General features: G+C 43.9%; 1 protein-coding gene across 2 annotated transcripts in view; it reads left to right on the forward strand.

Annotated features, from left to right (window-relative positions):
* Positions 1-13,921, forward strand: part of LOC106601316 (netrin-1-like) — a 37,800-nt gene extending 23,879 nt beyond the window's left edge. For both annotated transcript variants that reach the window (XM_014193424.2, XM_014193425.2), the window contains exons 4-7: positions 825-974; positions 2,148-2,201; positions 5,907-5,981; positions 11,189-13,921. In XM_014193424.2, coding sequence (XP_014048899.1) covers positions 825-974; positions 2,148-2,201; positions 5,907-5,981; positions 11,189-11,508 — 599 coding nt within the window. In that variant the 3' untranslated portion in view covers positions 11,509-13,921. The remainder of the gene's footprint in view (positions 1-824; positions 975-2,147; positions 2,202-5,906; positions 5,982-11,188) is intronic.
* The last annotated feature ends 1,867 nt before the right edge of the window (positions 13,922-15,788 follow it).

Genomic DNA, 15,788 nt, shown 5'->3' on the forward strand with positions numbered 1-15,788 from the left:
CTCTTCAGCTACATAAAACACATACAACTCTAATGGAGAGAGCTGGGCTGCAACTTCAAACACAGGCTTTATGGTAAACGTTTGGCAGAGCACATGCACAAAACTAAATTCTCACATTTAATGTGCGATCCTCCTGACTAACAACTTAAGCAGACGGCTTTGAAGTGTGTTCCACTCTCCCATTAATGGGGAACATTATTCAGGATATATTTGCGAGGAGCTCTTTGCCAAAAAGCTTTAGATTGTAAACTCAATCTGAGAGGCGCACAGGCTCTGCTCTGCCCGCCGTGGATCACAACGCTCCACAGAGAAAACACAAAGACTGGTCACACATGGCTCAAACACACGCACGGCTCAAACACACGCACGGCTCAAACACACGCACGGCTCAAACACACGCACGGCTCAAACACACGCACGGCTCAAACACACGCACGGCTCACACGCACAGCTCACACATACACACACACACACACAGGTGCAGTCTCAAAGTGCTAACAGCCCAGGCAGAACTGTGCAGTGAAATCTAAATGTGATATTATTTGATAATGTAATATACTGTTCCTCAATATAATCATTAAGGAAAAAGGGAGTAATTGTAATTTGTTTGAGGTCCCAGTCCCCATCGGTGGTGGCCTGTGAGTCACCTTAAGCTTGTTCAAAGCTTACTTTGAAGTTCAGAGAGTCAACATTGAAGGAACGAGAGGCACAGGGAATTGAGAAGGATGCCTTACGCCTAATTGGTTTTAAACCAATACTAGTAAAGACCGAACAGATTTCATATCATCTCATCTCTGTTTTCTCCTGCTCTTTCCTCCTGACAGCGTGTGATTGTCATCCAGTTGGCGCAGCCGGCAAGACCTGCAACCAAACCACCGGCCAGTGTCCCTGCAAGGACGGCGTGACCGGCATCACCTGCAACCGCTGTGCCAAGGGCTACCAGCAGAGCCGCTCTCCTATCGCCCCCTGCATAAGTATGACTTGCCTCAGTATTAAGAGAAATGTCCTCAGACAGACCACACAGGTCAGCCCAACCATAGCCCAGCTAGTAACAACACTGGCCCCATCAATAGGAGTAGTCGCTGACAAGTACTCTATCGCACCAAAACCCATGCTTGTTATGCAGGAATTCATGGCCTGAGTTCATTTCATTTTGTTATTTCCCACTGTTCCTTTATTTCTTTGGATGGATATTTTACAGTTAGACCAGAGCTTAAGTAAACAGGGCATAATGTGTAGGCTAACATGTCCTTGTGAGTCGCAGCACTGTTAACAGCCCATCTCCCTATAAATCCACCCAGCCAGTCCAGGGTAATGATGACTGATATGTTTATTGGCAGTATCAGCAGCCCACAGATTCCAGCCTCTCGGCAATAAACGACACCTCCATACACAAGATGGGCTAATGGGTGGCTAGCACCGCCAACACAGCTGGCATGACCAGATAAGATAACGCGGATGGCTGGGACACATAGACATTTACAATTGGCCACCATTTATACAGCCGTTTCAATTGGTGACATTTCCGATAAAGTTGTATTTGGAAATTCAACAAAGCCATTGTGGAAAAGGAATCAGTGTGCTTGGCCAGGATCCACAGCGATAAAATCAATCTGTGAACCCACTGGAATAGGATTTCCTTCATTTCGTTGGTAAAGTAACAAATGTAGTGTAAAAAAGATGGAGGAAATGGGGGTCTTGAAAATTGAGCTGAAAATATTTGGTTTCTCGTATATTTTCGAGCTAATATGTTTTAGGTTTAATAGCTTAATATTACATTTTTGTTATATCAAACTTCCTGACAACTTCAATTTTAACAAGGCCAGGGGCCCTGGCTCTCTGTACCTTACAATACAGCAGGCCACGAATACAAGAGAGTGAAACTCAAATGGGAAACTGGCTATTAATGTGTATTCCAAGCACAATCTCTGTGTTCTAATCAGCAATCAATAACATGACAACCTATTAAGGAATACCTGAGAGTATATCACCAATGCTCTGAGGTTCATTTAAGCCCCAAGGAAGGCGAGCAGGAAATTGAACTGAGACGTTCTAACAACTTTGTTCCTTTTTCCACATATGAAGCTGTCAAACTGAGTAGTGATGTGAAATGTCATTATGTTTGTGCTGTGGTTTCTCTGTTGCAGAGATTCCAGTTGCATCGCCCACCGCCACCTATACCAGCTCTGAAGAGCCCTTAGGTGAGTTTGTGATACTGTTGAGCCATGTGGTATCCACAGGGTATGGCAATTACTAAAGCACAACATAACAAATGTATTGTATTTTAGTACGAGCACAATTCATATCATTCCACAGTTTCTATTTTTTATGTTTTTCTATTTCTACATCTTATTTGGGTTCAGGGCCACCTTCATAATTGTAGTATTTTAAGGACCACCTTCACAATTGTAGTATTTTAAGGGTCACTTTCATAATTGTAGTATTTTACGGACCACCTTCATAATTGTAGTATTTTAAGGGTCACCTTCATAATTGTAGTATTTTAAGGGTCACCTTCATAATTGTAGTATTTTAAGGGCCACCTTCATAATTGTAATATTTTAAGGGCCACCTTCATAATTGTAGTATTTTAAGGACCACCTTTATAATTGTAGTATTTTAAGGGTCACCTTCATAATTGTAGTATTTTAAGGGTCACCTTCATAATTGTAGTATTTTAAGGGTCACCTTCATAATTGTAGTATTTTAAGGGTCACCTTCATAATTGTAGTATTTTAAGGGTCACCTTCATAATTGTAGTATTTTAAGGGTCACCTTCATAATTGTAGTATTTTAAGGGTCACCTTCATAATTGTAGTATTTTAAGGGTCACCTTCATAATTGTAGTATTTTAAGGGTCACCTTCATAATTGTAGTATTTTACGGACCACCTTCATAATTGTAGTATTTTAAGGGTCACCTTCATAATTGTAGTATTTTAAGGGTCACCTTCATAATTGTAGTATTTTAAGGGCCACCTTCATAATTGCAGTATTTTAAGGGTCACTTTCATAATTGCAGTATTTAAGTGGATGTCTATGTGTCAGGAGATGTTAAATCCAGGTTTTTGGTCAGCTCTCTCTCCCCGGCCTCCCATTCTGTATTCCCACTCAGCCTCCAGCCCATAATCTTGATTGTATGCTTCATTTGCACCAGTTTGTTTTCCAATCATCTCTCGCTGCGCTGAGAGGGAAGAGAACCCTTCCCTTGGTCACTTATTTACAGCCCTATTGTTGAAATGCACAGCTCTGAGTCTGCGTGCTATAGTGCAACACTGATTTGAAGTGACATACCACTGTAACATTTAGCTCATACTTTCAGTCACTGCTCAGTCCAAGCTTGTGAGGTAGATCCCCTGGCATGCGTATGAGGAGAAAAAGAGAGACCTGGAGCAAAGTATTGGTCTCTAAAACCTGTTGCCTAAGCCAACTTGTTTTTGGTCCAACTTCTACTTAAATGGATACTAGCATGCATGGCAGATACCCATAGACTTACTGTCATTGCTCTAATGCTAGTTACCATTGGCTCGCGAAACTGCCTCTAACTTCCTTCTTACTGGACACAGAGACATCATTTGACTCTGGGGAAGTAGAAAAAGGGCCTCATTGCCCAAATCCCGAAGTATTCCTTTAAATTGCCATGCATGTAAAACATATAGGTTCTGTCACTTTTGATCATTAACATGGGACTAACAGTGTGGCTCCACATATTTCACTGAGCTGAATGGTCAACCTGCTACATACGTTGGAGACCAGCTGCAATGGAGTTTGGAGTCTTGTCAGGAAGCCCACACAGACACCACCCTCCAAATTAAGAGTGGTGTGGTCCCCAGGGACCCTGGAGAATGGTGGTGGCCCCGCTAGAGAAGCCACACAAAGGGGACGTTTGTCCTCCCAGCGGGGACCGGGGCCTTAATGAGAGCTGTAGGTGTGATGGCCAGTCCTGGGATTGTGCTGCTGGGCTAATGGGCAATGCCAGCTATCAAAGGGAAGTACGATGAAGGCCTCCAGGGGCCAGGGGGAGACAAATGGGCCCCCGCCCTAGCCACATTTAAATGGAAATCAGGCGTGGTCGATATGGACTCGTCAAATTAATTTACTTTGGGATTTCCCTTCCCTTTTTCATTTCTACACCACCCCGAAAGCTGCCAGGCATTTCACTAGAAATATTTTCTCCACATACATGCACTTGCTCCCCATCCCCCTGCCTCTGCCCCAATCCGGCTTTTTGGGGGGAGTGCGTTTTTTTCTCGCTCCGCTGTTACCCGGGCAACCTCATTCACACAGAGTATAAAGGGAAAGAAAGGGGAGGACTGGACAGAGGGCTGGAAGAAATAATGAAGTTTGTCCATATTCAGGCAAACTGAAAGGTCCCCTCTCTCCCAACTGCTCCCCCTTTCCCCCTGGCCGACCAGCCAACCCCCCCCCCCCCACATAAAAAAGCATGGGGCTTACTACACTGGGAGGGGGAGCAAAACCAGGAGATGTTCTGGTTCCAATTTGTGTCAGTCAGTGGAAAAGTGGAAACAAACGATTTCCATTTTCAGTTTGGCCTCTCGTCCCAGCCCCATCTCCCCCATTACAAAAGGTGCCTGGCACCCTGACAACCCGACGGTCGGCGGACATCGATAAAGCCTCTTGGCATGCCTGCGAGCCCAGGTCAACACAGCCTGGTGTCAAAGGGATAGCACCAGACCCGAAAGCAATTAATCATAACTATGAGCTCTTTCTGGCCACTGGTTTGCAGCAGGCTCCTCTCAGAGGCCACAGAGAGATCGGCCACAGAGAGATTGGCCCCGGCCAACGTGAGAGTATTCTCTTTCTCGCCTCAAGTGGATTGGATACTGCTTAGGCCCCTGCTAATTTTTGTTAGGCTACTAGCTAACTTCCTTCAGTGACCTCCTTTTGTGAGTGACCTTCCCAACCCTGATTGCTGACACAATGGATGCCAGGACTCTGACAGGCTAGAGATTCTGTGTGGAGAGGTTGGAGGAAGAGAGTGGGAGTGAGCTGACAATAGGATCTGTGTAAAGGCGTCCGCATGCTTCCCATCCTAAACTGTTCCGAACAGTTTGTGCATATATACTGAGTGTACAAAACCATAGGCTGACCAGGTGAATCCAGGTGAAAGCTATGATCCCTTATTGATGGCACCTGTTAAATCCACTTCAATCAGTTTTTGTGCACTCAGTGTATTATGACATTTTGTGACGTTTTTGTTTGTTTTGGTCTTTGGCAAGGTTTTTTTCCCGGCTGTTCATGCATTCCACATTTTTTCTCGAGGGTATTGCAAGTTCGGTAGCCGAACTTGCAATAGCCGGACTCATTTTCATGCACATTTTGTTCACTTGAGAAATACTAAACCAAACATCTTAGTTAGATGTAAAATTGTGTGACTAAGATCTCCTCAGCAAAAACGTCAAAATGAATGACAGATTCTTGAGTTATCTTAGATTTATTCAAACTATTTTTAGGAAGTGTATACTGGCTACGGCGCTTCAAGATGGACAAATAGTACTATTGCCGCTTTTTCTCATTTTTCAAGCGAAGGTCTTATAAGGGAGTATGTGAGCACACTCGTTTGGTTTGCCTACTAGGCGCCAGCCGAACCGAAGCATGCGGAAGCCTTATGCCTCCACCAGCTCCACAGGGACACCATAACAGCATAACATGAGACAGTGTACCATAAGTACACTAAAATGGCCTGGCAATAGATGTAAGCTTTCAATCCCTTACAGTGGGGGTAGAGTATAGACCTTTGGATGTACCTAAAATGCATTTATTAGATAACATAATTGAGGTCAGTCCGTAAACAATGAGAGAGAGAGAATAATTTAAATGTAGATGTTTGTGATATGTTGGCTGTGCTGTAACCTAATCCACTCATTACTTCACTCACTTCCACAGATTGTGATTCTCACTGCAAGGCATCCAAGGGCAAGCTGAAGATCAACATGAAGAAGTACTGCAAGAAAGACTATGGTGAGTCCACTGTGCAGGAATTATATGCCCAGGCGTCGGCCAGAGGTCGAGGGTCAAATGTATTTATTAATCACAGGCATGTCCACTCCCAAGCCCCTCTCTGTGGCTTATTCACGCTCCCAGGATTAGAGTCATTGCATCAAAGGGAAATCAAAGGGAAATATCCTAACATCCCTGCACTGACATACACTCATTACTATGTGAGATTCACTGGAGGTGGGGGGAGCTGGACAGAGAGAAGAGTGTTTGCTGGGGGCATCCTCACCGCAGGGCCTCTTCTTTTATCACCAAAGATAGAGATCAGTGGCATCAGTGTCTGGGCAGAGAAACAAAGGGATTATTCAACTCTTACCTCTACATCTTGAGCTCATATCAGTTCCTCCACTCCAGCTGAAACTGTCCTCAGAGAGAGGTTGTGGCACGAGCCAGCCCCCCTGTTGGTTTGGAGAGCTGCAAAGCTCCGCTCTGCCAGGCTTTAGCTGGAACTATTTGGATTTGTTGTCCCACCTTGACGGATGTGTGTGTGAGTGTGTGTGTGTGTGTGTCTTAGGGGAGTTGTACCTCATAAAGAGAGGGCTCTGAGCTTCAGAGGGCCGCAGAACAAGCTCCCACTGCGTCCTCTCACTGTCCCTCTCAATTACAGCTAACGGACAATTTCCTCTCCCCTTCCACCTCCCTCTAAGCCCTGTGGATCTGCTCACCCTGGCCCCTGTCCATGGTCTAGGGCAATCCCTTCTCTCAGCTGCCAGCCTCAGTGGGGTCCAGTTGTATTGCTCCATGGTGAAAGGCTGGTGCACCCTGGGAGCATGAGGCTCTGGTCGGGAGCTGGCCATTAGGAATTTTCAGCAAGCCCCATATTAATAAAATTAGCCAAATCACACAACAAATATACTCTGTCATCAATGACTCCACAGGAGTTCATCTGCATCTGAAATACTTCTGATCAAATGTGCCATTACATGCACTGTAGATATCACAGCGTTACAGTAAGTGAATAATATGAAAACATTCACGTACAAGCCAAATACAGGTATTACATAGCTTGCTTTTTTTAGAACGGTTTCACAAATGAAATAACTTCTGTAACTTGAAGCTAAAAAAACATTTCAGTTTGATGATTGATGATGTTGGACTTGTATCATTATATTCTGAATCAGCACCACTAGATCTAAAAACAGACCAAAAAGAATGAGAAGGGTGGGGGGTAATATAAGAGAGACAGTAGTAGCAGTAGGGACAGTCCATGGATCATATCATAGGCCTCCTATATAGTGTTTCATTGTGCTGTCCCACTGTGTAGCCTCTATATCTCCATATAGAGAGGGATTCCCTCACCTCTGAGGGTTTTCCATTCCATTAATCACAGTAGTATTATCATGCAGATCTCCTATCAGCAGATTCATGTCACCGTACAAATCTCCCCAACCGCAGCAGCAGCACAAACCCTGAGGCACGTCCAGCACTCTGCCAGCATTTGAGAACAGATCGTACTCCCTATAGCCAAATACCCACAAAGGTTTCCTTTATAAAAGACAATGCAAGATCTCTTAGACTCCTGGCATGAGACCTAACTGTACAGTAGGCCTATATCATATTGAATATTTTGGTCACCAATTCCTCTGTAGTTATACCCATTAAATTGGTGTTCAAATTGTTAAGCCTTAGATTTGTTCATACAAGACCGTATCTGCTATAATCAGGGTTTGGGGATAGTTCACCCATATTACAAAATGACATATTGGTTTCCTTACCCTGTAAGCAGTCTATTGACAAGGAATGACTACAATCCATGCTTTGATGTAGCTTCCCTGGCACTGTTTTTTACTTTCACTGTTCACATGATAATGTTTTAGCATTTGTGGCACAAATCCCATTCAAGTCAAGTCAACTAAACCAAAGCATGGATTGCTGTGATACCTTGTCCATAGACTGCTTACAGGGTAAGGAAACCAATGTGTCTTTTTTTTATTTGTGTGAACTATCCCTTTAAGACTTAGTTCAGTGTTCTCTCTAATGAAACACATCCAGCTGCATTGGCCACACTGTTCCCCTTCATATCTGTCACATGTCCAAAAGCCTCATCATCAATCATAGTTCATCAATCAAACAGAGCGATACATCAGAGACTTTTAACAAAGTTTCAATGCATAAATGGCCAAATGTTCTTCTTTTCTCAATCAATATTGTGCAACACAGAGAGAGACAATAATGTGAGCTCCTTGTTTCAGTTCACCAGAAAACTGAACAGCCATCAGAATCCACATTTTCATTCATTTAATCTTGCTAGTCATCCATGAAAAGAACGGACAAATCTATAAATCACAAGACTGATTCATGAAAAGCAGAAGGTTGGTTTTTCAAGAGTTCATCAAAACAGCTGAGTGCAGATGATTCTCCTGTGGCTGAGCTGGGGCTGTATGGAGAGACCATTCCTCAGGAGGCTTTTCCTCTGCCTTAATCTAATTCATTTCTCAGGGCTGTCCCTGGGCCTTTGTGGGGTTCACAGTGTCTCTGTTCTTTAGGGCCACGACCCCCCTGTGTGAGTGGCGCTGCGGGCCTCCCGGGGTCACGGGAAGAGGCCCCCTGTTTAAACACAGTGGTGCACTCTGCCGGCTCGGAGCATTCCACAGGGCGCAAACAGGTGGTAAATTAGGCCGACGTTGACGGATTGCCACCCCGGAGAGAAAGAAATATGTTGTGTTTATTCATTTTTGTTTTCCATCGCGGCCGTAGCTACGGTGACGGCAGCCACAAAGGGTTATATTCTGGGCTGACACCCCTCCAGCGGGGAGGACAATGAATCAAAGAGCTTTTGCAGACGTTCAGGGCCAGCGGTGAAAGGAAGGGTCACACAGCCCCATCACCTAACGGTCCCTGTGAGCTCACCCTGGGGGCAGCAGGGCCCAGATCAGTCACTCAGCTGATAACCAGATGGGACAGGGGCCTCAGTATTGAAATTAAACACGCTCTAATTTGATTAGAGCCCCCTTGTCGGCGGTGTGCGGGTCAAGCCTCAGCACACTGCTCAGAGAGGGGACCCAGCGGGAGGCTTGACTGCCATTGTGTTATTAAATCCCTCTCTTTCTCCCTCTTCCTCTCTCTCCCCCTTCCTCTCTCTCTCTCTCTCTCTCTCCCTCTTCCTCTCACTCCCTCCCTCCGTGCTACCCTGCTAAGATGGTCCAAGTAGTACTGATGTACCATATTGTCTGCTAACAGAAAAACAGAAGTTTAGTTTCCTAGATCTCCATTCATGAGCTCAATTCAATACCAGCCCCATGGGCGCTTTGGACTTCTTTGGGTGAGGAGCAGGACTGAAGCAATGTGCTGAGGTTTGAGGACTAAGCTGCTTGGTCTTTCCAGCTAACATCCATGATTAGTACTGCATACTTTGGTCCCCTCATGGACTGGAATATCAGTCCAGTATAACAGTATTTGATTATCTGCTTAGAGAACTACCAATTTCCTGAGCAGCCCATAGAGTGACAGAGGGTTCTGCGTTGGTGTCAGACAGCAGAGAGCTGAGTCTGGTCCATTCACCCGGGGAGCTCGTTAGCCAGTCGGTCAGTAAGAGCGACCCAGAGAGAAGAGGGCTATCTCTGCTGGATTCTCACGCTGCTCTTGGATGGGGCTCTGGGAGCAGAACCTGGATAGCTCATGAGGTCGGAACACATCCCGATTCTTCTGGAAGCCTCTCTGTGGCTGGGAAGATAAATAGTGGCCCACTCCACCCCCCCACACACCCTTTATGTGTTTGGATGAAGGAGTAGGCTACAGCCCAGAGACACATTGTTAATGAATGGCAGGACTGTGAGAGCGTGCTCTACTCAGCCCAACAGGCCTCCTTTCTTCTGAAATTGTGTACAATTTGCTCACACTAGCAGGGCCCCCCTTCCTGTTCTCTTAGAACGTTCCAGGCTGTTATAGGGACAATCGATGCGGCTCGCAATAGAGAGCGTTGGCATTCAGAGAGAGAGACGAGGAGAAAAAAAGACTTCCTGTGCTATTTTCAGCCACCTATATGTTTCTAACATTACTCCACACACAAGTGCGTGTGTGTATGTGTGTATGTGTGCACTTGTGTGTCTGCATGTATGCATTTGTGTGTGTGTGTGTATTTATTAGTGTGTTTGAAACATTTCACACCATCCACACACTGTTTCCCAAATTGGGTCAAATCAAACAATTGTGAGTGGAAACTATTCAGGTTGGTTCATCCCCTCCTTTAGTCCAATCGTTAACAGCACATTCCCAGCTAAACCACTTCACCTCAAGCACAGATTAGCTCCTACCCCAGTGAGTTCAGTTGTTTCCCCCTTGTTGCGATGACTGAGGCGTTTTTTCAATCAGAGTGATGAAGTAATGGTAGATTTATGTGACAGAGAAATCCATGCAGGGGAGCTGCTGTAAGGGGGGGTCTGTATTTCTGTCTGCTCTAAGGGGCCAAATTCTAGGGAGAAAGGTTCAATGGCTACCAGGTCCAGGTTGCTCTATCCCAGGGTTCTTAAGATGTGCAGCGTCCTGCTTAACAGCTGAAAGACCATTCTATCAAAAGCACAGGAATGGCTTTGCTTCAGAGCTTTTACCTCAAACAGATGTGGTATTTTCTTAGTAAAGGTTGAATGCTGCACTTTCACTGTTGGACTTTCTGAGTTTAAACCAGTATACCCGCCACTTCTTTTTCTCCAGGCTTGTCAGTTGAGGAAAGGAAAGCGTTTCTTAGGATACGTCCACAGCAGTCAAACATTACAGCCAGTCTCAGGGAGGTGCTCATTCAAATGTACTCAGCGGGCACCCATTGTCTTTACCCTGGGGAGCACTATGGCAACTGTTGCTGTAATACGGAACATGCTAGCCAACACAACAAGGAGAGGTCAGGGGTCATGGCTGAGGGGAGGGACCAGGGGAACAATCCACACACACTGGGTCAGTAATTCCTGAATCATACTCAAACATTGGAGCAGTTATTGGAGCTATAGTAAAAAGGAACATTTACATCTGAGGGGTCACCCCCAAGCCAGTCTGGACCCCAGGAACAGAAACCCACAGGCTGCTATGGATTCCCTGCTTAGTTACCATGTATGTTATTAGGATGATCTATGTTTACTGTACATTAACTTTTAACTGGATTTCTTATACTCAAGAGTTGCTTGCTTTATTGTGAAATGTTCTTATTCCCTCTTCACTCCTTCTTCTCATTGGTCATCCAGCTGTCCAAGTGCACGTCCTCAAAGGAGACAAGGCAGGAGAGTGGTGGAAGTTTACCGTGAACATCATCTCCGTCTACAAGCAAGGTGAACAACGCATTCGGCGCGGCGACCAGCTCCTGTGGGTGCGTGCCAAGGACGTGGCCTGCAAATGCCCCAAGATCAAGCTTGGCAGGAAGTACCTGCTGCTGGGCACGGATGACGACTCCCCCGGGCAGAGTGGCGTGGTGGCGGACAAGGGCAGCCTGCTCATCCCCTGGAAGGACCTGTGGGGCCGGAGACTGAGGAAGTTCCAACAGCGCGACAAGAGGGGCAAGTGTTAAGAGGAGCCAGAGAGGAGAGAAAGAGAGGGGGCTCACCTCGAGTCTGAGGAACACAGGAGGAGGAGAAAGAAAGAGGAAACACCAGAGTAAGAGAGGAAAGAGGGAGAGGTGAAGTGAACAGAGAGAGAGAGAGAAAGTGACTGAGTGCTGCTGCTTTGAGTGGAAGCAAAAAGAGAATATTAGTTTTAGAAACATTTGTGTGAAGGAGCTCTTTTTACAGTTGTTGTTCTGTTTGTCCTTCAAGGTTTGTTTCATTGTGGAATTGCAGAGTTTGCACCTAATATTTCAGATAAGTTACTTATTTTTTGTTTTATTCGTGATACCATTATTTTTATATTTCCAGTTCATTTCTACAGAACAAAAATCTACTGTATCACATATCTGTGTTTAAAGAGGCTCTTTTATATATATATATATATATATATATATATATATATATATATATATATATATATATATATATATATATATATAGTGTAAAGTTTTTTCTAGCAAGCTGAGGTGGCACGGCATGACTTAAGGGGAATCTCTCTCATGTTTAATGAGTGGCTCCTGCTTGCCAGGCCTTGTCAAGATAAACTGTGTAAACTGTTAAGAGTGTTAACATGTTAAATTGATCATTTAAACTAGGTTTTACTGTTGTTTCAGCGTATACTTGTAAAAATGGGAGAAAAAAAACAAAAACAAGCCAGCTATTGCCAGTTACCTTTCTTCTTTAAGAGCTCCTCATGTGGTTGTTACCTCATTATTACTGCTAACTATGTAATCAAAATGAAAGTGCCATGAAGAAGTTGCTCCTCAGATACTAGCATAGGGAAAGAGTCTGTTAAATGATACATTTCCTTGCCATCCTGACAGTGTGGTTGTGACCTCAGCAAAATAAAAGTACCAGTAGGCATGATATAATTATACAATATTTTTGTATTTAGACAGCACTCTGTTCTCAACTAGAAGAACTAAAATAGATGAGTTGACCATGCACTTAATGTTTAGTCCTTTATTATTCAACAGTATTCAGAACATATAAGATATGTTCAGTGTTTAATGGCACCTTGCAGGATACAAACTAACATACTGTATTGTTTCAGAAAAATCAAAGAACTAATGTATGTCCATTCATGATTGTTCAAACTGAGATCAGACATTTGACTGATTATGTGCTGCCTTTGGCCTTTGGTCCTGGAACCTAATGTCCACTGACTCTGTGTCATTGATTGATGCATTTGGGTTTGCTATCCTGTTCACGTTTGTTAAAATACGAAGTACTGCTTGAACATTCCTCTGAGCATTGACCTGTTTCTGCTGGTAAAGGACTGATCGTGGGGGGACATTCTGATTTCTTCAACAGTGGATCACCTCATGTGGTTTGATAAGACCTGTCAAAATGAACCTACGTTTTGTTAAAATAATAGATGCATGCTGACTACTTAGCTGACTAAGCTAACCAAATTGTGGATGACAGTATGTACAGTATGTATATGCTGTATAAAGATACATGCATTATGTTGTAAAAGAAAACCTGTGGAGTGATGAAATATCACAGGAGTCAAGCTGTGTGATCACTGTCAGCATCTGATTCTCACTTCAAACCTTGCAGACATTCCATTTTCAAGACGTTACTTGGTACTCAACAAAAGGGGTGACCAGCTGTTTAAATGTTATATAGCTGTATAGTTTGTTACTATTTTTTGTTAAACATTTACTAGATTTGTGTCCATGTGTTATTAACCAGAGTTTTAAATACCATAGGCTTAATAAATGGGTAGACAAATAAATGAAAAAGAGGCAGATTTCTCTTGTTTACAAGTTATGCATACCCAGGAGTGTATTTCAGCAGAGAGAGGCTTATCTACAACCTGTAATAAACATTCCCAAACATATTTGGGAAATACATAAACACACATAAATGCAAGCAGATGCACACCTGCACACACACATACCCACACACTTTTTTAAAAACATATTTGTATTGACATTTTTATTGCAATCCATTTCAACTGTTCTTGTGCCAGTACATCCATCTCTGGATCTACACATATCAAAGCTGTCAGTGGTTGCAGTGTGTAAAGTTAGACCAGTTTTCCACACATTTGGAGAAAGGTACTCAGTCATGACCAGATATCTGCTACAAAAATATATCTGAATGTTGCTTGTGTTCATACTTGGGCTTGTAAATGTTGTTTAGCTTTGTCCATTGCAAAAGTTTGTGTAATGTCCTGTAATGCATACTAATATATTATGTTTATCACAAATGAATATATTTAATGACACATGAAACAATGTGGCTTTTGTTTTTGCCTGTTTTTATTTTTGGTTACTCTTTGCTTTGGATAATAGACGGCTGTAATGAAAAAGTAAAAGTCTGTAGCTATTGAACAGCCTAGTAAATCTGAAATAAAGCTCTGTAAAAGTACTTGTGGACTTTCAACTGTTTCTCATCATCTCATCTGAGTCTCATTGGTAGTTCTGTACTTCAGTGAGTCATTTGGGATTGACATGGGCTAAATTGTGTGGCCCAATAAGACCACAGTGTGTCATTACCCTATGAGACTGCATCAGCCTTTGTCTGTTTTCCTCCTGCAATAACAGTGAATTACAGTTGGGGAAATTAAATTAAACTTTAAGAGTGGTGCAGCGGTCTAAGGCACTACAGACACCCTGGTTCGAATCCAGGCTGTATCACAACCGGCCGTGACTGGGAGTCCGATAGGGCGGCGCTCAATTGGCCAAGCGTCGTCCGGGTTTGGCCGGTGTAGGCCGTCATTGTAAACAAGAATTTGTTCTTAACTGACTTACCGAGTTAAATAAAGGTTGAAAAAAAGATATATAATAATAATCTAAACAGCACCAAGTTCCTAGTTAAAGAGGACATTTCAGTACAGTCAGCACAGAGGGTGACTTCAGAAAACAGCAATAGTAAGAGTTGTTCATTGAGTAAATGTATTCAACATTTATTAGACATTACCGCCCAAGAGCTCCAGTCATTTACAACAACACAAAGTAGTTAACTCAGCAATTCCTTCTCATCATTGGTTTTAGATCCCTGAACTCTATAACCTTCACAGACAATAAGTACTCAATATTAAGCTGATTATATCACTAAGCTTTTAGTTAATGCGCAGCACAGATGGAACTGTGAGGTGGAGGCATTGTAGTCATTGGATGACATCCTAAACTCCATTCTCAACAATGTGTTCACGGCCAAAAGTAGCCCTGCTTTAACCATAATACAATGACCCATCCCCAACTCAAGTCTTAGTTAGTTTTTTGTCTGTTATGGGAGTTTGTACCAACACTACAGTAGGATTGATTGGTCATAGGCTAGGCCTACTCAAGAGAAACACAATCCAAAATACTTCCAAGGATCCAACCAACCGCCCCTTTATGAAAGGCTGTGCTCTTCATTAGTGAAACCAATAACATGACTGGCCGACATGGCCATAAAAAGATCCCAACTAACAAGCCTTAAAGATGGAGGAGAGAAAGACAGAGGATGAGGTCACTATGGATGAGAGTGAACTCATAACGCTCATTCAGACACACAAAAGATGTGGTGTGTCTGGAGTTGCACAACAAGCCTCTTGCTCCTTTCTCTATGTGCTGCTATTGGTTTCTATTGGTTTTGCTGGCTGCCAGGATGACTGTTCTTGCTCTCCAAGCTCCAGGCCTCCTCCACAAAAACACAGTTCAGTCCTGAACACCCAAAACAACTCTTTCACTTCAGACTAAAAAGTTCAGACTGTTTTATGATGTGCTCTCCCTATTTTCACTGTGTAATAGGGAGGAATGGGAAATGAGGTGAAAAGGGATCTGGGTGTGTGTGAGTCTCACTCTCAGTGTGAGAACAGGAGGATCTGGAGCAACACATGGCTCTACTCCAGGACGCAGAGAGAGAGGGCTGTGAAGTGACATTGGGAGGAGGAATTATTTCAGCTCGCATGCAGGCAGTCTCCAGTAGACTGCAGCAGGGTGGGATTCCCGCCTTTAGCCCTGTACATTCCATAAACATCCAGCCCAGGGCCAGGCACACTCCTGCCATTGTTTCCCTGTTAACAGGCTGCAGACTTCTCCGAAAACAAAGGCTTCCACCAGCACGTCTGACAGGGACCGAACTGACAGCAGGACAGGACAGGGCTGGACAGTGTCCCTATGCTCCCCACTGGTCTACAACAGCCACTGACAGGAAATGGGGGAGCCTCCCATCACATGACCATCCATGTTTTCAGTTCCACGTCGGTTGTTATAGTGCCAGAGGACCGTGTTTTTAAGACCAACTTTTT

This window comes from Salmo salar, chromosome ssa03 (genome assembly GCF_905237065.1).
Source record: "Salmo salar chromosome ssa03, Ssal_v3.1, whole genome shotgun sequence".
In the NCBI taxonomy this organism is placed as follows: domain Eukaryota; kingdom Metazoa; phylum Chordata; class Actinopteri; order Salmoniformes; family Salmonidae; genus Salmo; species Salmo salar.